Consider the following 23,378-nt stretch of genomic DNA (forward strand, 5'->3'; position numbering starts at 1 on the left):
AAAAGCTGATTCTTACAATTTCTTAGAACCCTGAGCTTTAACAAAAGTTTAAAAGTGAAACAGGAGGAAAATCCAGCTAAACACAGATACATGTAGAGCTTTCAGAGTGAATCTGATGGTTATTCCACACAAACGCAGTTTCGTGTCATATTCTGCTTAAGCGGAGCGCTGAACAAAACGACTGTTCTTTGTTAATTTAAAATTAAATTAAAAAATTTTTTAAAAAACAAACTGAACACAGTGAGTTTAAGGGAAACGTCAAGTTTAAGGGTACAAATTTCCCCACAAAGGGTGTTGAGTTTCAAAAGTTTGGAGTTTAGGGGACATTGAGTTACAAGGTACCACTGTAATCCTTAATGTGAATCTTAGCCTGCGTGATTCTCAGGAAATCCTGCTATTTGCAGTGCAGTTATGATCTCTGCACCCACACAATCTGAAGGCGTTGAACAAAGCAAGGCAAATGACGAAACAATGTTTATGGTGGCGGCTTCCCTTTTGCTTGCTTAGAATTGACGTTAAACTTTTTACTATGCTTCTGATATTTTGTTTGATCACTTCTGCTGTTACATCAGCTAGTACAAAAAAGCTACACAAAAAAAATCTTAAAGGGCCATTTCGCTGAATTTGTGCCATTACTGTCCCCAGGACATTATATGTATAAATGTATATAAAAATTAGGGCTGGCACCGATCCGATATTCTGTATCGGTATCGGTTTGATATTGGCCCAAATCACTGGATCGGATATTGGAAGAAAAAAAACGTGTAATCCGATCCGATACTGTTGCTTAATGTAAATAACACAATGTAAATAACACTTAATGTAAATAAAGCCATTCAGAAATTAAAACACACAGATCTACTTAAACTTTTAGCATAAAAAAAATCATCTACTACCGCCACAACTAAAAACACTGTTTTACGGGGTGTCGTCCAAAGTGTCTACAATTGGAGGATGTGGATGTCAATCAAAGGCGATGAACCAATTAGAACTGACGTAGAGTTTGGTTGAGATTTTCTGTTAAAGTTCTGTCACGTTTTTAGATGATTAAAAACCAAAGTGCGCTTATTAAAAAACCCTTCTGGATATTGAAGAGGACATCTGTGGCTTAACGGGAAACAGTGTAGTTTGTTTTATTTCATAACACTAATGGATTAAATTTCGTTGAGGATGTGAGAGATCTCCAAGCCGGGACAAGATATATACATTTGTTTATTTTTTATTATTTAATTTCATTTTTCATTTAAAAAAAATGAAATTTCATTTTTATTATTTATATATAATATTTTTTATTATTTATTTTATATTCAAGGTGTAGACTTGAGTTGACAGATCTAGAGTTTTATATTGAAAATTATTTGTTAAATACAGATAAAGCTGCACTTTAAATTTTATTTTAAATGTTTGTATGATGCTGTTAAATAAGCCAAACATGCTGCTAAATGTTCTGTGTGTAAAAGTTAAAATAAAAACAGCAGTTTTGTAAAAGTGTGATGTTGTAGGTTCTGTATTTATTCCTTTAGAACATGTGTTTCACAGTCTGAGCATTGTTATTTAGATAGCTAGTATAACCATGGTGCATTGAGACATGTATTATTACTGCTTAGTTGTTTGAGAGGAGAAATGACGGTATGGGATTGGTATCGGCAGATACTCAATTTGCAGTATCGGTATATACATAATAGACATAAAAAAAGTGGTATCGAGCCAGCCCTAATAAAAAGTAACCCTAAAATGTTTTTTTTTATTGAGCAAACTGTGCTGCACATTGATCTAATGGTAAATGTAGAATATATCATTTAAAACATTATTAAAACTTCTCTATAACACTCTAACATGACACTTTACAATGAAATATAATCAATAAAATCTTGCATTTTTCTTGCATTGTTTGGTCAAGTCCCCAGGTTTTCATTCAGTCCTGTTACCTTAACATATTTATCCTTGTGAAAAAGTTCTCCCTTTTTTTCCCCCTGTAAGTTTAATAATATTGTAACTCTGACTGAGAAGATTAATCTCAATCTCATGCTACCTAAATTTTGTCTTAGTTGTTATTTATATATATATATTTTTTTTTTTTATAAATTTTTTTTTGATAAATCACTAGACTGTCCCCGGTGTTCTAATGCTTTAAGCATAAACTCCATGCTGCTATATTTCATGCGCAGTGGTAACTTGTAACTCAACGTCCCCTTAACTCAAAATCTTTGAAACTCAGCGCCCTTCATCGAGAAATTTGTACCCTTAAACTCAACGTTTACCTTAAAATATTTATTTAATTTCAAATGAACAACGAACAGTTGCTTTGTTCAGCGCTCGGCTCAAAGTGTGCATATGAGACGTATCTACATTTGTGTGGAATAACCATCAGATTCGCTCTGAAAGCTCCACATGTATCTGTGTATGTGTGCTGGAATTTCCTCACTGTTTCACTTTTAAACTTGTGTTACAGCTCAGGGTTCTGAGAAATTGTAAGAATCAGCTTTTTATTTTAGTGTTTTTATATTATATGTGTTATTTTCAGTGTATAAGTGTCAAAAACAACCCCATTATTTTACATTAGCCTAAACTATATGCATTATATACATTAACAGGTTTTCCATACATCCCTATGGGAAAAAATACCTTGAAATGCAATGCCTTTTAAACTAAATGCCACTGTATTTACTAATTCTATGTTAAAACTCATATTACTCCTGTTACTTTCAGTCCTGTTACTCATAAACAACCATCTTCCACTTAGGAACCTTGTAAAAATTAAACAAAGTTGCCTGAGATCAAACAATACACATTCTGAGTAGTTAAGTATGTGTGGTACTAGATAGTCTTGAACAAAAATAAAAAATGAAGTTTAATTTCATTGTTACTACAGGCAGATGGCACCTATTCAGTGGAATGGCCCTAAATCCGTAAAACATACAAACTCACATGTTTGAAATCGGCTGTGTTGGGGTAAAAGGTGCTCTTGGTGGTCGCACCGGTCCTGTTAAACACACAAGACATACAAAACTCTCAGGTAAAGTTTTAAGACACTTCTGACATGGAACAACTGGTTTAAGCTGACCAGCTCTTTTGAAGCTCTTTACATCTATGTTGAACAGAAAAGCAGTGTATGGGCAACACATCAAACCTTGCGGCTGATGAGCTATAACAGCAAGAAATGACACTGGATTTCATACCTGTTAGTCAAGAACATTAATCTGTGGCTACCACCCAAATTGAAAAGCCTGATCTGACTAGATCCACTAGACCCCTGAAGGTGTGCTGTGGTATCTGGCACCACGATGTCAGCAGCAGATCCTTTAACTCCTGTAAGTTGTGAGGTGGGGCCTCCATGGATCTGACTTGTTTGTCCAGCACATCCCACAGATGTTCGTTTGGATTGAGATCTGGGGAATTTGGAGGCCAAGTCGACACCTCAAACTCGTTGATGTGTTCCTCAAACCATTCCTGAACCATTTATGCTTTGTGGCAGGGCGCATCATCCTGCTGAAAGTCATCAGGGAATACGTTTCTGTGAAAGGGTGTACATGGTATGCACTGCAACAATGCTTAGGTAGGTGGTACATGTCAAAGTAACATCCACATGGATGACAGGACCCAAGGTTTCTTAGCAGAACATTGCCCAAAGCATCACACTGTCTCTGCCGGCTTGCCTTCTTCCCATAGTGCATCCTGGTGCCGTGTGTTCCCAGGTAAGCGACGCATATGCACCCGGCCATCCACGTAATGTAAAAGAAAACGTGATTCATCAGACCAGGCCACCTTCTTCCATTGCTCCGTGGTCCAGTTCCCTCATGCTCATGTGCCCATTGTTGGTGCTTTCGGCGGTGGACAGGGGTCAGCATGGGCACCCTGACTGGTCTGCAGCTATGCAGCCCCATACACAACAAACTGGGATGCACTGTGTATTCTGACACCTTTATATCAGAACCAGCATTAGCTTTATCAATTTGAGCTACAAGAGCTCGTCTGTTGGATCTGACCACACGGGCCAGCCTTCGCTCCCCACGTTCATCAATGAGCCTTGGCCGCCCATGACCTTGTCGCCGGTTTACCAATGTTTCTTCCTTGGACCACTTTTGATAGATACTGACCACTGCAGAATGGGAACACCCCACAAGAGCTGCAGTTTTGGAGATGCTCTGACCTGGTCGTCCATCACAATTTGGTCCTTGTCAAACTCGCTCAAATCCTTACGCTTGCCCATTTTTCCTCACCCACTAACAGGTGCCATGATGGAGAGCCTGTCAATGGTCATAATGTTATGCCTAGTCAGTGTATAAATCAAACAGCATAAATCAATGGACCAACCTGTCTGACCTGAGCCTGAGCTCCTATATCACATGAAGAAAATATATGATGATCCTGAAGACTTAAATGCTGTTGGAAAACAAATTTGTTGTACATACCTGCATGAATCTTGTTCTCTTGACGTCCTGGTATTGGAGGTGCTGGCCCCTTTACGTAAAAACGATCAAGACATACAGAAGGAGGTCGCTTAGACTTTGTGGGGCGTGTCCCAACAATGGGAATAGGTTTTCTCAGGGGTGCTACCTCAGACAAGCTCCTCTGGCTTGGCAGTAAAGATTTGGGAAATGGATGGGGCTTCTTCTCAATATGTTGTAGCATTCTGTTTTGGAGCAGCTCTCCAGTCAATTTTATTTTCCCTGTATTCTCAGTATCGGTAACTGGAGGTTTAAGATCCTCTTTAGCTCCCACACGTTGAGAGGGTGGAGGTCTGGGAAATACTCCATGGGGAATCTGGTTTAACTTCTTGGGTTCAGGCCTCGGAGTTATAGGTGAAAGCTTGCTCCGAACCACTCCGTTGTCAGACGCTTCAGTTAAATGGCCAGCTGGCCGAGGCCTTGAGAGAGCTCCAGGAGTGGAGGGGGTCTCTTCTGCCTGGGCATGAAACTTGGCCCTCAGGGCCTTGACGTCCACGTTGTCCACCTATTAGAAAAGAAAGTATTAACATTACATCAACCAATTATGCAAAACAATAAACTTAAAATAACTGAGTTATGTTTAAAACAATGTTTATGTTTGTTTGGATTTTAACGTCATGTTTTACACTATGGCTACATTCATGACAGGAACGATAGTTACTCATTACACACAAGGTTCATTAGTTCACAAGGTTATATCAGGACAGTCATGGACAATTTAGTGTCTCTAATTCACCTCGCTTGCATGTCTTTGGACTGTGGGAGGAAACCGGAGCACCCAGAGGAAACCCAAGCGACACGGGGACACAGGGAACCCAGGATCTTCTTGCTGTGAGTCGACAGTGCTACCTCTTAGCCACCGTTTATTCAAGAATCAAGGTTTCAGTAAGTATAATTAGGTCAGGTCATACTTTGTACCACAAACTTGTGTTAGCAGGTGTTTTTTAACATCTTGCAAAAGTTACAGTTCATTCGTCATAACCCACATGAGACCCACACTCATCCCCACCCCAAACGTGTAAACAAAATGTACATTTACACCTATCAGCCATAACATTAATACTACCTCCTTGTTTCCAAATATATCCAGCCAACAGCGCCCCGTGGGCAGCATTCTGTGACCACTGATGAAGGTCTAGAAGATGACCAACTCAAACAGCATTAATAGATGAGCAATCGTCTCTGACTTTACATCTACAAGGTGGACTCATACCAGCACAACACACACTAACACACCACCACCATGTCAGTGTCACTGCAGTGCTGAGAATGATCCACCACCTAAATAATACCTACTCTGTGGTGGTCCTGACCATTAAAGAACAGGGTAAAAAAGCAGGTTAAAAATATGTAGAGAAACAGATGGACTACAGTCAGTAATTGTAGAACTATTGTAGAAGTGCTTCTATATGATAAGTGGAGCTGATAAAATAAACAGTGAGTGTAGAAACAAGGAGGTGGTCATGTTATGGCTGATCTGTGTATGGTTATATGGTAAAATATAAAGCATTGTATTTAATGTTTATTATTTAATACAGATTATTGCTTTCATAAATAGCTTTAAAACATTCAAAAACATTTTAATGCCATATGTGTACAGTTTAACTAAGGGCAAAGACTTGTGGAGACCATGTGAGCATACCAGGTGTGTGTGAGTGTGGTGATGAACATGTATTTGGAGCAACAAAAGTTAAAAAAAAATGAGGTCACATGTATAACCATTCACTTTCAATATAACAGCTATTTCATTTTCAAAAGGAACAACTTTTAACTCTTTCATAATGCTTTAGTAAAGAAATGTATCCATAATTCTTAATTTACTTAACCACAATATGTTTTATTTATTTTAACTGCTTTTAATAACAAAAATGTCCTTATACAGTAGTAGATTTAAACTGCATGTTTAACCTCTACCTCAGCTAAATCATCTACATCTCCATTCATAGCATTTTTTTTAACATGTACATCGTGAACTAGGTGCCAATCCAACACAGGAAATCATACACTTACATACTGAATCACAACTTGAACATCTGAACGAGCCTTTTCCCATGTAATACGCAATTTGCTGTAAAATTCAAAATGTAAGGTTTGTGTTTAGTGATTGAACATTTTTCATTCGCATAGTGTTCAAGTGCCTCACGTTTACTGGTTAATTTGCACTATGAGGCAGATCTAGCAATCCCCACAGCAATTCAGTTAGCAATCACTTAGTGAAAATGTCAAAGTGTAAAGCAGCTAAAAACACTCGGGTAACTGAGTTTGGGAAACTCCCAACCAATTCTGTGGAAGCAGAGGGGGGTGGGAATTTTCATCTTTAAGACCGTCGCTGGATGTTTTAGGTTTACATTCAACCATTAAGGCAGGCTTTGGGAGACATGAAATCATACACTAAGTATTTTGAATCTACAGTTTTAAAACGGGCCTGGAAAAAGAAGCAACAAATTATCTATTGTAGTACAGATACACAATATTGCCAAAAGTATTTACTCACCCATCCAAATCATTGAATTCAGGTGTTCCAATCACTTCAATGGTCACAGGTGTATAAAACCAAGCACCTAGGCATGCAGACTGTTTCTACAAACATTTGTGAAAGAATGGGTCGCTCTCAAGAGCTCAGTGAATTCCAGCGTGGTACCGTGATAGGATGCCACCTGTGCAACAAGTCCAGTCGTGAAATTTCCTCGCTACTAAATGTTCCACAGTCAACTGTCAGTGGTATTATAACAAAGTGGAAGCGATTGAGAATGACAGTGACTTGGCCACAAAGTGGTAGGCCACATAAAATGACAGAGCGGGGTCAGCGGATGCTGAGGCGCGTAGTGCGCAGAGGTCGCCAACTTTCTGCAGAGTCAATCGCTACAGACCTCCGATCTTCATGTGACCTTCAGATAGCAATGCAAAGTGTTGGATGCAGTGGTGTACAGCACGCCGCCACTGGACTCTAGAGCAGTGGAGACGTGTTCTCTGGAGTGACGAATCACGCTTCTCCGTCTGGCAATCCGATGGACGAGTCTGGGTTTGGCGGTTGCCAGGAGAACGGTACTTCTCTGACTGCATTGTGCCAAATGTAAAGTTTGATGGAGGGGGATTATGGTGTGGAGTTGTTTTTCAGGAGTTGGGTTCGGCTCCTTCGTTCCAGTGAAAGGAACTCTTAATGCTTTAGCATACCAAGAGATTTTGGACAATTTTATGCTCCCAACTTTGTGAGTCCTGACCTCAACCCGATAGAACCCCTTTGGGATGAATTAGAGCGGAGACTGCAAGCAGACCTCATAAATGCGCTTCTGGAAGAATGGTCAAAAATTCCCATAAACACTAAATCTTGTGGAAAGCCTTCCCAGAAGAGTTGAAGCTGTTATAGCTGCAAAGGGTGGGCCGACATCATATTAAACCCCATGGATTAAGAATGGGAGTCACTCAAGTTCATATGCGTGTGAAGGCAGACGAGCGAATACTTTTGGCAATATAGTGTTTGCCTGTATCGACAATTATGCTTTTAGTTGGACTCTGTAGGCATCATAGATGTTCCACAGATGTTCACTGATAAGCCATTTAGTGTTTGTTTTAATCATTTTAGTTTTAGGGACTTACATGTTTGTGACAAAATGGAAACTCTGTTAGTTTCTGTCAGTCACTTTATTAAAACAAACACTAGCATCGCTGTGGGAGATGATTGCGTCTCTTCTCCGAAATCATGCCTCAGTACACAGGGACTTTTCCAAATCATCAATAGTAGTAAGAAATCTTAGAACAAATGTCAAAAGTGTTTACAAGTGCATCCCCTTACAGTCTTCTCAGATGTTGATAAAGAGGTTGAAATGCGGATTCTGAACAATAGCATGACAGGAAGCGCCTCCGACCACACACCTTTACAACTACACACATTGCACACATTGCTCTGCAGTGCTTGCCGTAGAAGTGGGAGAAGCAGATGAACCAATAAGCAGCATGCTCTGCTATAGAGACTCTTTGTAATGAAAGACGCAAAGGAAATGACAAGGTCAATTTTCTGCACTACAGTCGCTCTTCTCGAACCTGCTACAGAGACGATGACATTTACGCATACAAGTCTGCTTCCAAACCGAAATAAATTCAAGGCTTGCTGAATAAATCCATTACCGTGAAAATACATTTATCAAAAAGAAATAAATCTATGCCATGCTTGTTTAAATGAACATATCGTTAGGTCCACTCGTTAGGGCTGCAAGTACAAACCTCATCTCCAAAAATGTAACATTTTAACTGTATTCAGTTAAAAACAGATACAGTGGTACCTTGTAACTCAACGTCCTCTAAACTCAAAATCTTTGAAACTCAACGCCTTTTAGTACCCTTAAACTCAACGTGTTCAGTTTGTTTTTAAAAATGTATTAATTTAATTTCAAATGAACAATGAACACTCGCTTTGTTCAGTGCCCGGCTTGAAAACAGTAAAACGTCATCAAAGTGTTCATATGAGACGAATCTGCATTTGTCTGAAATAACCTTCAAATCCACTCTGAAAGCTCCATATGTATCTGTTTTGAGCTGGATTTTCCACCTGTTTCGCTTTTAAACTTGTGTTACAGCTTGGGGTGCTGAGAAATTGTAAGAATCAGCTTATTTCAGTGTTTTTATATTATATGTGTGTTATTTTCAGTGTATAAGAGTCAAAAACAACCCTATTATTTTACATTAGCCTAAAATATATGAAGTTCCACAGCTTTCCCATACATCCTTATGAGAAAAAGTACCTTGAAACTCAACGCCTTTTAAACTCAACACCAGTCCCAGAACCAACTGACGTTGAGTTCCAAGGTACCACTGTATTTATAGTTTCAACTAACAACTTGTTTTTTATGTATATTCAAGCTTATTTCAAATTTGAAATGGTTTAAGGCAGGGTCTTGTTTACTACTGTGTTACATCATCGTTCCTTTTAACAATATTCATTATTAGTTATATTAATTATGTGATTAATACTGCAACAAATTGAAAGCACCAACTGTTGTTATTGTGAAAGTGGATCTTCTTCCACCATTGTTGCTTAATATACCACCAGTCTAGCTCCTGCACCTTTCATAAGCACAATGGCTACTAAATATCCAATTAAGGCATTTAGATTCCAAGTGAAGTTAGAAACAACATTTGATTCTTATGGACTGGCACCCTGTTCTTTATGCAGCAGTGGACTGTGTTAAGTGACAATTGTTCTCCAAAGTAATCCGAAGCCCATGTGACAACATTTATTATGCAGCATCAATGAGAAACCTCATGCAATCTCAAAGGTTACACACATTGTTTTTTGGCCTTGCCTAACACAGACACAGACAATTTCTCTTAATTCCCTGAATCTTTTCACAATAATATATATATAGTGAAAGACCTAAATTATTTGTAATTTTACATATGAAGTTTGGCCATTTGAAGCCTGAGGTTTAATGGATCTTCCTTTTATACCCTCATGTTAGCCTGGATGGTAACCTGGTAAATAGTAACAGTAAACACCGATCAGCCATAACGCCAATACACTCACTGTCCATTTTATCAGCTCCACTTACCATATAGAAGCACTTTGTAGTTCTACAATTACTGACTGTCTCATGGGTAATTGTTTTAGGTAATAATAATGGGTAATTATTTAGGTGGGAATTTTAGGTAATAATAATGGGTAATTATTTAGGTGGGACTGTCTCATGGGTGGACCATCTCAGTCCACCCATCCTCACCACTTTCTACAGAGGCACAATAGAGAGTGTTTTAACCAGCAGCATCTCTCTCTGGTATGAGAGTTGTAACATCTCAGAAAAAAAGGCCCTCAGGAGAGTGGTTAGGACAGCAGAAAAGACCATAGGGGTCAGACTTCCACCTATTGAGGATCTGGCTCAAAAGCACCTCTTGTCAAAAGCCAGGAGCATCATTAGTGACTCCACTCACCCCTGTCACAGACTGTTCACCCTTCTGCCCTCGGGTAAAAGGTACAGTAGTCTACGCTGCAACACGGACCGGTTCAGAAGAAGTTTCTACCCAACTGCCATCAGACTTCTGAACAGAACAAATTAACCCAAATCTGATAAATATTTTCATCCATGGGTATAACATGTGCAATATCCTTAAATCTTAACAAGCAGTAACAAAATGTGCAATAACAAAATGTGCAATAATTATCATTATGTATAACCACTGTGAATTTTTCTGCATGTGCAATACTTTAACTACAATGTGCAATTTTCGTAATGTCAGTATTATTATTAGTAGTATTATTTAACTTTACTATTCTATTACTATTCTATATATATTTCTTATTTTTTAAACCTGTGGTGTTTTTAACGTGAACCAATGCACGTAATCTCGTTTTTTCTGTACACTTCGGTGTACAGTAAAATGACAATAAAGTAAATCTTGAATCTTGAATCTTGTAGTCCATCTGTTTCTCTGCATGCTTTGTTAGCCCCCTTTCATGCCATTCTTCAATGGCCAGGACTCACCCAGGACCACTACAGAGCAGGTATTATTTAGGTGGTGGATCATTCTCAGCACTGCAGTGCCACTGACATGGTGGTGGTGTGTTGTGCTGGTATGAGTGGATAAGACACAGCAGCGCTGATGGAGTTTTTAAACACCTCACTGTCACTGCTGGACTGAGAATAGTCCACCAACCAAAAATATCCAGCCAACAGCACCCCGTGGGCAGCGTACTGTGACCACTGATGACTCAAACAGCAGCAATAGATGAGCGATCATCTCTTTACATCTACAAGGTGGACTAACTAGGTAGGAGTGTTTAACAGAGTGGACAGTAAGTGGACACGGTATTTAAATACCATACCAGCACAACACACACCAACACACCACCACCATGTCAGTGTCACTGCAGTGCTGAGAATGATCCACCACCTAAATAATACCTACTCTGTAGTGGTCCTGTGGGGGTCCTGTGGGGGTCCTGACAATTGAAGAACTGAGTAAAAGCAGGTTAAAAAAGTATGTACAGAAACAGATGGACTACAGTCAGTAATTGTAGAACTACAAAGTGCTCCTATATGGTAAGTGGAGCTGATAAAATGGACAGTGAGTGTAAAAACAAGGAGGTGGTTGTAATGTTATGGCTGTATAGTAAATAGCAATATTAATAATAAATATTCATAAACATTCACTCTTATTTTGCTCCATCCCAACTTTTCTTGAGTGTTGCAGGCATAAAATTCAAAACTTCTTTATATTAAAAAAAGTTGGTCAGTCAAAAATATTAAAAGTAATTTCTTTGTATGTTTGTCAGTTCAATAATGGTTCAAGAGAATTAATAAATCACACGACGGCCAGCAACTAGATTCATGGATACAAATAGAGGAACTAATCTTGATCTAGACGATGTTGTTTTATATCTTTTAAATAATCATTCCAATAATTGAAGATACAGATTTATTTAAAACCTACTGTACATCACCCACGTGAAAGGGTAATTGCCCCCTTTAAACCTAATAGCTGGTTGTGCCACCATTGGTAGTAATAAATGTAATCAAATGTTTGCAATAACTTGTTATTAGTCTTTTACATCACTGTAGGGGAATTTCTATTTGGCTACATTGGAGGGTTTTCGAGCATGACCTACCCAAAGAATCCTAATAAGATTCAAGACAGGAATTTGACGTGGCTACTCCAAAACCTTAATTTTATTTTATTATTTTTTTGAGACATTCAGAGGTGGACTTGCTTGTATGCTTTAGGTCATTGTCCTGTCAACTGCACTTGAGCTTTAGGTCAAACTGAAGAGTGAATATTCTTCTTTAGGATTTTCCAATACAGAGCAGAATTCATGTTATTCAGGTCTTGTGGAAGCAGATTACACTACCACCACGTTTTTTGGGTTTAAAAAAAAAAGCATTTTCTCCCCTTTTTCTCCCTTTTTAGTGCGTCCAATTGCCCGATTGCGTCATGCTTCCTACCCACCAATGCCGATCCCTGCTCTGATTTAGGAGAACGAAGCTAACCCACGCTCCATCCGACACGTGGGCAGCAGAGATAGAAAAAAAATTATTAATTAAATAGGCTCAAGGTGCTTAAGAAATATTAAGTAAGTATTGCAGTACAATGTTGGTATGTAATAAATATATATGCAATATGTAATATAATAGAAAAATTACAAAAGTGTCTTTGGCATTAAATGTCCAGAGATGTACAATGACAAACAGTGTGACAGATCATGCTTCATGAGTCTGTCCTGATAGTCGTGGTATTGACTCAGTGAGCAATGATGTCCTGGCACAGTGGGGATGAAAAACACTGTTACCGAGGTCACAGTAGAGAACAGGACAATCAGATAGAACGTGCAAACACACATGACAAGGATGTAAAAACAAAAGATATCTAAGAAATAACAAGACTAGAATTATTTAGAACATATCAGACTCTATGGCGCCAATATGTATCTTCTTATTTTTGAATAGGTTTCATATAGGGCTGTCGTTAAAAAAATTAATTGAAATTAAAATTTTTAATCAAATAATTTTTATTGGGCTATGTTTGTGCCACGTAAATATGTGTCACTGTGGTAATTTGCACTGCTTTAACACAGTAACATTGTGTTTATATTGTAGCGATAACACTGGTCTTTCTCCAGTTTGCGTCGTGAGTTACAAATTACTCGAGCTACTGCTGCTACATAATGTGAAATATCGGGTATTTTAAATAATCATTTTCAAAAAGCGTGAGAAATCATCACTAGACAAAATAACAGTTATTAATTGACGCTTTAATATCATCTACAGTATAGTCAGAGCACGGATATGCATTACAGGCAAAATGAGCTCAGACAACTTTATTTCGGATGAATTTGGATGTAAAGCGCATGAACTGAACACGTCGTGAGAACATTACAAACACTGGTGTTAAATGCTTTAACATAGTTAACGATGGCGGTTTTCCAACAAGTGATGTTGAGAAATATTTACAAATAATCCCAAAATTACAAGAAGAGAAAATTAAAGCAGAAGTAAGGTTATTTAATGTTTGTGCTTCAAGAAGAAAAACTGTCTGTTGTGAGACTAGGCCGTAGCCTAGTGTTTAGGGTACTGGACTAGTAATCAAAAGGTTGCTGGTTCAAGCCTCACCACTGCCAGGTTGCTGCTGTTGGGCTCTTGAGCAAGGCCCTTAAACCTTAATTGCTCAGACTGTGTACTGTAACTGTACTGTAAGTCACTTTGGATAAAGGCGTCTGCTAAATGCTGAAAATGTAATTGTGCTATGAGGCCGTGTCTATGGTAAAGGAGCGCAATATAAATGTATTATAAATATACAGCATAAATTTGGCATTTTGACACCAAACACAGAATTTAGCTTCCAAGAAAAACAACAAATTGTCCAAGACTTAAAAGGCGGACTGCAATCACAGCAAAGTAAAGCGCATGAGCTGTACACGTTGTGGGAGCATTACAAACACTGGTGTTAAATAGATCGTAATGGACTGTATAAACGCTTTAACATAGTTAACGATGTGGGTTGACAGTACGTTATACGTGTTGCACAGGGGCGTAACTACAGGAGGGACGGGGGTCCTCCACGACATGAACTCAAGCACTCACCTCACTGCAAACCCCCAACCTGCATTCGCCAGGTCGTTATTATTATATTATGATATTACGTTATTATTATATTACAATATTTTCGGTAAGTAAAATTAAAAGAACTAAAACTGTTCATTAAAAATACCAGAGGCAGGAATTTGGACTTGAAGTGTAACTTCTGAGTTAGTACTTTTAATTCATTCTGATCAGCGATCAGCATATGCAGTTTGTTGAGGGGGGCCAAATCTTTTTTTTTTTGCACTGGGGGCCCATGAGCTCCTAGTTACACCACTGGTGTTGCATCTAGAAATGGTTCATATTATGAGCGCCTGTTTTCAGTGTCAGGGTGTCAGGGTTATGAACAGGAAAAGATCCTAACTTTTGTCAGATAATGTGAACAGACTTGTCATTTTGAATAACTGGCTGAAAGATGTGTAGCTGTTAACAACTTTGTACAGGCATTGGCTGGCTTTCTAAAAATAACTTAGATTTAATAATTGTATCATAATTTTATGAATGTTTTTACTGGTATACATGTTCTTGCAATAAAAATGTGCATAACTTCAATTTGTGCTTAGTTATTAGTTAGCCAATAATTGCGATTAATTTGGTTCTTTAATCGCGATTAATCTCGATTAAAAAATTTAACCGCGTGACAGCCCTAGTTTCATAGTACATAGTTTCTTTGTGTGTGCGCCTCCGAGAAGGAGGGGTTAACGATGGAGAGGGCGAAGAGGTATAAAAGACCTATGTAAATTTACTTAGTTGTTCTTACTGCGGTATGCTTCTATGCTGTATGTAAGAATCCACAATTGTGCTTTCATTAAACTTCATTCCAGCTAAAAAGAATCTCGTGTCTGAGTTTGCTTTCTGACAGGAAAGGTTCCACCACATAGTCCACAGAATGTATTTGAATCCCTCTAGAACACATTTGTCAAACTCAAGGCCTGTGGGTCAAATCCGGCACATAATGTCATTATATGTGGCCTGTGAGAGCTTAAAAGATGTATTATTGTCTTAAATACACTGTTAAATCATACATAAACTGCATCTGCCACAATGTATGCCAATTTTGTGACCAAATCCCAACCAAATAGGGGGTTTTCCAACAAGTGATGTTGAGAAATATTTACAAATAATCCCAAAATTTACAAGAAGAGAAAATTGAAGCAGAAGTAAGGTTATTTAATGTTTGTGCTTCAAGAAGAAAAACTGGTACTTCTCTTGTGTTATGAGGCGTGTCTGTGGTAAAGAAGTGCAATATAAATGTAGATATACAATAAAATTATATATAAATTATATATATCAATTGTCCAAGACTTAAAAGGCAGACTGCAATCACAGCAATCACAGCGGGATATGCCCTTGGAGGGCCACCATAATGCAGATGTGGCCTTTGGTGAAAATGAGTTTGACACCTCTGCTCTAGAACATGGCACCATAAGCTGCTTTTTAAGACATTCTAGCCTGCTTCACATTGCCAAATGGGTTCTACTTAAGTGCTGTTAAATTAAACAGGTCTGCCAGTAATAGTGCCTAAAACCAGCCATCAACTGAATGTGGTTACCTGCTTGATTTAGTAGCTAAGACGTCTACTTTTTTCACACAGGTTCAGGTAGGGCTGAAAACCATTTTCCATCAAAAAAAACAAAACATTCTGTTTCTATTTGGGTTATTTTTTCTACAACCTTAAATCAGAAAAAGTTGGGACAGTATGAAAATGCAAATAAAATAAAAATGCAGTGTTCCTTCAACTTTTATTTGATTGCAGACAGTTTAAACATGAGATTTAATGTTTTATCTGCTTAACTTCATTTCATTTGTTGGGACGGAGGCAATTTAGGGCTAGTTAATGAGGTGAAAAACAAAATAATAATGTAATTCCAAACAGGTGATGTCAACAGGTGATTGTAATCATCCAGGTAAGGCTGAGTCTTTGATGAGCAAAGATGGCCAGAGGATCTCCAGTGTCAACAAATGTGTGAGAAAATGATTGAAATGTTTAAAAACAATGTACCTCAAAGAAAGATTTGCATATTTCTCCCTCTACAGTGCATAATATCATTAAATGATTTAAGGAATCAGGAGAAATTTCAGTGCGTAAAGGCCAAGGACGCAAGCTGAACGCTTGTGATCTTTGATCCCTAAGACGGCACTGCATCAAGAACCACCACTCAACAATCGCTGATATAACCACATGGGTGAGGGATTACTTTGGCAAACCTTTGTCAAGCACTACAATACAGAGTTACATGCGCAAATGCCACTTAAACCTTTACTGTGCAAAAAAAAAAAAAAGCCTTATTTTAACAATGTCCAGAAGCAGCGTCGACTTCTCTGGTCTCAGAGGCATCTAGGATGGACCATCACACTGTGAAAACGTGTATTGTGGTCAGAAGAATCAGCATCCAACCAAAGTCCTGACCTGTCCCCAACAGAGAATGTGTGGAGAATTTCGAAACAAAAAATGCGACAACAACGACCCCGTACTGTTGCACATCTTAAGACGTGTTTGCAAGAAGAATGAGACAGAATAAAAGCTTAAACACTAAATCACTTGGTCTCCTCAATGCCAAATCGTCTTTTAAGTGTGGTGAAAAGGAATAGCAACATTACAAAGTGGTAAATGCTTTACCGTCCCAACTTTTTTTGGAATGTGTTGCAGGCCTGATATGCGGGAATGGATGTTTATTAATAAATTAAATAAAGTTGACCAGACAAAACATGAAATATCTCAGGTTCATCCTGTCTGCAATGAAATAAAAGTAAATGTAAGAAACCCAAACTCTTCTGATTTGGGGTTGTAATATTAAAAGTGGTTTGATGCTCTGAAACATGTGTGTGCCAAACATTAAAAATATAAGAAACTGTGAAGGGGCAAATACTTTTTTAAAGCATTGTATGACAGACATTTATCAATAAAGTTTTAGACCCCCAGATTAATAAAGAAATATACAAAAACTACTAAAAACACCAGTTTGCCAAATCAGTAAGCGAAAATTTTGCAGTTACGATTTGCAGTTAACAGAAAGTCACATGACCAAATATTTAACGTAAATATTATTTAAAATGTCTTACCATGAATATCTGAGGTAATGTTTTCTTCCTCACGTTATATAGTTCTCAGCTCCATGGCAGATGTCTCAGTGACTGAAAAACTGACACTGACAAAGAGAGAGAGAGAGAGAGAGAGAGAGAGAGAGAGAGAGAGAGAGAGAGAGAGAGAATGTGGTTTCCTGAGGTTTCCTGAATATATAAACCAAACAATAGTTTGACGTTTAACTTTAAAAAGTCACAACCTACATTAGTACACAGCTAATTTACCACCTAAGAAATAAGCTGTGTCTGTAACAGCCTTCAGGTTTACATGTTGTGGCAGAATAAAAGCTTTGTGGTCATTTTTTATGGCTCTTGTCACTTTCACTGCAACCTTTTAGACAGAAACTGAAGTTTAAAGAACAGCCGGTTTGACTATTTTAATATCAGTATAAGGTAGTATTGTCTGAACTTTCTCTAGTAATTTCAGTTAATGATTCGCATATATGTACTTGCCTGGTGTGGGTGACGAGATGCATACGGCTGCTGCCCACGTGTCGGAGGGGGCGGGGGTTAGCTTCGTTTTCCCTCAAATCAGAGCGGGAGTCGGCATTAGTGGAGAGGAGGAGTGACGCGCTAAAAAGTCGGGAGGAAAAAAAAAAAGGAGAAAAATGCATAAAACCAATATATATACGTATATATTGGTTTTATGCATTTTTCTCCTTTTTTTTTTTCCTCCCGACTTTTTAGCGCGTCACTCCACCTCTCCACTAATGCCGATGTACTGTATATACTGTATATATACACTAATCAGCCATAACATTAAAACCACCTCCACTTACCATATAGAAGCACATTGTAGTTCCACAATTATCCATCTGTTTCTCTACATACTTTTTTAACCTGCTTTCACCCTGTTCTTCAATGGTCAGGACCCCCACAGGACCACTACAGAGCAGGTATTATTTGGGTGGTGGATCATTCTCAGCACTGCAGTGCCACTGACATGGTGGTGGTGTGTTAGTGTGTTGTGCTGGTATGAGTGGATCAGACACAGCAGCGCTGCTGGAGTTTTTAAACACCTCACTGTCACTGCTGGACTGAGAATAGTCCACCAATCAAAAATATCCAGCCAACAGCGGCCCGTGGGCAGCGTCCTGTGACCACTGATGAAGGTCTAGATGACGACCAACTCAAAAAGCATCAATAGATGAGCAATCGTCTCTGACTTTACATCTACAAGGTGGACCAACTAGGTACGATTGTCTAATAGAGTGGACAGTGAGTGGACACGGTATTTAAAAACTCCAGCAGCGCTGCTGTGTCTGATCCACTCATACCAGCAAAACACACACTAACACACCACCACCATGTCAGTGGTGGTGTGTTAGTGTGTGAACAGGGTGAAAGGGGGCTAACAAAGCATGCAGAGAAACAGATGGACTACAGTCAGTAATTGTAGAACTACAAAGAGACAATAGTGTGAATTTCATTTCAATGCTGGGGGCAATTAATCAATAAACAGTCCAATTTCTGAAAAGCAATTCTTAAGGGGGGCCAAATGTGCTACCAAAATAACTGTAACAAATTCAACCAGTAATACCAGAAATGACCTGTAGATGGCACACTATAGTCGTCTTTAAAAATAGTTTTTTACAGTTATATGGAATGGGGTAGGACGCTCTGTTTTTCCCAGGAAGGGAGAGACGGGGTGTTGGCGGTGGTTGAGACAAACAGAGGGCCTGGATTTCCTCCCCTGAGTACAGCAGGCTTTTTGTAAAATAGAAATATGACTATATATTAAGGGCAATGTATAATGTAAATTACAGTATTGTACATTCTTTAGACTGGTCTAAATTAGGTTGCCAGGTCAAAATAGTGGGAGCTGGCCGCTCAGGTGGCGCAGCAGTAAAAACACACGCTGGAACCAGAGCAGGGATCTCGAAAACATCATATCGAACCTCAGCTCTGCCTACCGGCTAAGGCTGAGCCGCCACATGAACAACGATTAGCCTGTTGTTCAGATATGGGCGGGACTAAGCCGGATGGGGTCTGTCTCCCATGACTGGTGTAATTACGACCTCTGCTTGCTGATTGATGGTGCCTGCACAGAGATGAGAAAAGAGTGCTCTCAGGGTGTGTCCTCTCCGTACACAACTCGTCAAAGTGCAGGTGATAAAAATGCATTCGGCATGCTGCCCACGTGTCGGAGGGGGTGTGGGTTAGCTTCGTTCTCCTCAATCAGAGCAGGGATCGGCATTGGTGGAGAGGAAGCATGACGCAATCGGGCAACTGGACGCGCTAAAAAGGGAGAAAAAGGGGGGGAAATGCACAAACAAAATATTTTAAAAAATTGTGGGAGCTTACTGCATGAGAACATGCAACCATAATACTAAATGTAGTCACATGAGTTTGGGAGCACTTTGAAAATGTATTGTCACTTAACACATTCCACCGCTGCATCAAAAAGTGCAACCTGAATCTCTGTTTCAGGTGATGAGAAAGCCATTCATCGACTGTTCAGAAACACAGATTACTCCATTAGCCCATTACTCAGATGGGCAAAAAGATAATGGGAAACATGCAGTGGTCAAATCGGTACACGATTCAGCTTGTTTTTAAGAAAACTAATAGTTGAGTTCTCCGTGCCAAAGACAAAAAGGACCAATCTAACTGTTAACGGTAAAGAGGCAAAAGTCAACATCTGTTATGGAACGATATTAACCAAACACTGTTAAACAGCTATCTTGTATCAGGCAAGAATGTGCAAAACTACAACGGTAAGTGACCTCAATTTCTAGATAATTAAAATGTGTAACTTATAGGAGACGTGATGCAACACTGGTAAAAAAAATACCTTCAAATTCTTAATTAATAGGATCGAGCTGGTCAGTACAATTCTAACCTCACCGCTGGCTTTTGATTCTTGAAGTTGTCATGAATGTATTGTGCTTACTAATACAGATAATAAAATATAAATTGTTCATAATTGCTATATTCTGTTATGGGTGTTTTGTGGGGGTGTCTATGATTTTATATTAGAGATAACCTGTTACTACTGTGAGAGGTGAGATTGATCAGAATTTTAAAGTGGACAGATGTAATACACTGTTATAAGCTGTTTATAAGATAAAGCAGTAGAAATATTGTACATTTTGTTTTTACTTTGTCAACCAAAGAGCACAAGTAATTCTGATCATTTATTTATGTATTATTTACCACTGGCTTGCAACTTACAGCAAAAGCTATGGTCCATAAATAGCTTACAAAGCATCATCATTGTTAAAAAAACATTTAAAGACTTGCCCAGTCACTCCAGTGTTTTGGTTGAATTCTTCCGGTCATTGTTGTGCTGAAAGGTGAAATGTCGCCTCAGTCTGAGGTTGCCCGTGCACAGGATCAAGTTTTCTTCAAGGATTTTCCTGCATTTATCCAGCCATCGATTCCTACCAGTCTCTCTGTCTGTTACTTAACCCGGCCTTCCTTTTTGCCACTGATTTATGAAGTGCTGCATAGATAGTTGTCAGTCTCCCATTTCTGTAAAGGACTTTTGAAGCTTTTTAAAGCTATGATTGGGTTTCCTACATCCCTGACCCAGTCTCTTCTTACCCGAAGAAGATGAGAATGGTTCAAGGTTGTGCCAAGCTTCTTCCATTTCAAAAGAGGTAAGGACACTGTGGTCCTGGGAACACTCAAAACCACACATACACACATCACTTTGTTAAGTAAACACCTGTTACTTAACTTTATTGAATATCTTACAAGGTACACCTACAATAGAGAAACCTTTTGTAGCCCATCTGTTGCTCTGTACATTTTTTACCTCCTGTGACCCATTTCCAGTTACATGGTAATTGCATGGGTGTGTCATTGGAAGTGAGAGATGGGGCTCAAACCTAAAATATAAAGCCAACAGCATCCAACGATCAGAAAGTGTCCTAGAGGACAATTAACAGCTCTAGTCTCAAACTGTACACCTGCAACGAGTGCTAAGAGGGAGGGTGTTCTTAATAGAGAGTTTAATCAGTATTTTAAAATCCCAACACTGCTGCACCTGATATGTTCACAGCAGAATAATACACAGTACTAAAATGTGCAATAACAAAATGTGCAAAAATTATCATTATGTATAACCACTGTGAATTTTTCTGCATGTGCAATACTTAATTACTATGTGCAACTTTTCTGCATGTGCAATACCTAACTACAATGTGCAATTTTCGTAATGTCAGTATTATTATTATTATTAAACTTTTGATGTACCTTTTTAATCCTACATATTTTTCTTCATTACTATTTTATATATTTTTTTTAATCTGTGGTTTTTAACGTGAACCAATGCACGTAATTTCGTTTTTTCTGTACACTTTGGTGTACAGTAAAATGACAATAAAGTAAATCCTGAATCTACTGTGTCATTACCACATTAGCATTATGGTCCATTTCAATTAATAAATACAATAAATGCTGACAAAACAGACAGAGCAACAGATGCGTTAGTCAGTTACTGTATACCCACAGAGTTTATATATACACTACCTGTTTAGTAGAAATGGATGTAACGATGCACCACAAGACCGTTAAAAATCGGTGCACAAGTGTAATGATTTAAATCGATTTGAGACGTAAAATGAATCGATTCACTTTAAACAGCAGAGGGCACTGGCGCTAAAGCAGCATTGTTTTGCATAGTTTGTATCTACCTCAGAAATAAAAGGGCATTCATTATTTAGATAAATAAAATATAAGCACAAATACAAATACAGAGAAATAAAGAGAAATAATAAAAGGAAACTTTGTCATAATTTGTCTTCAATTTCACTTTGTTTAAAAAAATAAATAAATCGGGGAAAATGTTTTATTGTGAACCCAGTATCGTCAATCGTACCGCATTGTGGGTAAGTGTATCATTACATCCCTAATAGTAGGTGTACCCTAAAACAGATAGATATACATCATACCAGATAGGTGCACCTAATAAAGTGCCCAGTGAGTATATAATTTAATTATAAATCTATATAAGTGTAAAAATCCCACATTATACACTAGATTTTGAAACATTTGAACCTCTGAAAGAAATCACTTACACAAAAAGCACACTGAGTGGTGATATTTCTCAAATCACAGAGATGAATTTACAATCTTTATTAAAATTCTGTCCAACTACCCGGCAGTCAGACAAAAATGAGCGGGGAAGTCTGTCCTCTAAATTATCCTCAAAAAATTAATGCTGTTGGAAATTAAACAGTACTGAGCTACTGTGCAAAAATCATCGACATTACAGTTTTGAAAAATAAGTTTCCTGACTAAAGCAAAATATATAAGCTACCAGACATAAATCAAGACACTTTCCACATTGCATCTTTCATTACAAGGCCATGTATAGACAGGCACCTTTCTGAGGCAAGCTGTTGACATACAGTAGATATTGCCAGCAGTTTCAAAAACTTAAATACAAAATACACATATAAATACACACACACTAAGCGGTAGGTGTGCTATACTTCCACTGATAGTCTGCCATTCATTTGAAGTTACACATCATCTGCAAACATGACTCTCCTAAGTCTTCTCAATGACTCAAAGCCTGAAACATATAGCTCCGTACTTTTAGCAAGATCTTGATGGCTTTAGTGATCAGGGGAAAGTTAATACCCAAATACAATAAACATTCCTACTTTTGAGCATGGGTGAAAAGCATCTTAAAACTAGTTCAATACTTTTGAATCAGACCGAGGACGATTAATACAGGGATCACAAGCTGCTCAGGTGGCGCAGCGGTAACACACACGCTAGCACATCTCGAATACATCGTATCGAGTCTCAGCTCTGCCATCCGTCTGGGCTGAGCCGGCCACATGAACAACAATGATTGGCCTGTTGTTCATATAGGGGTGGGGTAGTAGTAAGCCGGATAGGGTGTCCTCGTAACTGATGCAACTACGACCTCTGCTGGCTGATTGATGGCATCTGGACGGGGCAGGGAAGGAGTGTGTTGATCAGGGTGTGTCTCTTCGTACACAGGGCTGATCCGCATTAGTGCAGGTGAAAAAATGCATACAGCTGCTGCCCACGTGTCGGAGGGGGCGTGGGTTAGCTTCGTTCTCCTCAAATCAGAGCGAGGATCGGCAATAGGGATTCCAAATGTAGCATCGTTCAAAACATTACAGCTTTCTGCATGTGTAACACAAAGCCCAATAACAAAAATAAATCCCTGCTTGATTGATAGGGGTCTGTACAATAATAGAACTGACACTGATTTCCAAGAATGTACCAACTTAAAGAAGAGCACGGTGATGCCTAAAAAGGTATTACACATTAAAAAATGATTTATTGTACCTATTGA

At 38.6% G+C, this 23,378-nt stretch overlaps 1 protein-coding gene across 2 annotated transcripts in view; it reads right to left on the reverse strand.

Moving 5' to 3' along the window:
• The window catches only part of si:ch73-40i7.2 (FYN-binding protein 1), a 30,969-nt gene extending 13,815 nt beyond the window's left edge, over positions 1-17,154 (reverse strand). For both annotated transcript variants that reach the window (XM_063012797.1, XM_063012796.1), the window contains exons 1-3: positions 17,075-17,154; positions 4,413-4,953; positions 2,929-2,983 (exon numbers count right to left, since the gene is read on the reverse strand). In XM_063012797.1, the coding sequence (XP_062868867.1) occupies positions 2,929-2,983; positions 4,413-4,953; positions 17,075-17,077 (599 nt within the window). In that variant the 5' untranslated portion in view covers positions 17,078-17,154. The remainder of the gene's footprint in view (positions 1-2,928; positions 2,984-4,412; positions 4,954-17,074) is intronic.
• Between the last annotated feature and the right edge of the window lie 6,224 nt (positions 17,155-23,378).

Source organism: Trichomycterus rosablanca, chromosome 17, assembly GCF_030014385.1.
Source record: "Trichomycterus rosablanca isolate fTriRos1 chromosome 17, fTriRos1.hap1, whole genome shotgun sequence".
In the NCBI taxonomy this organism is placed as follows: Eukaryota; Metazoa; Chordata; class Actinopteri; order Siluriformes; family Trichomycteridae; genus Trichomycterus; species Trichomycterus rosablanca.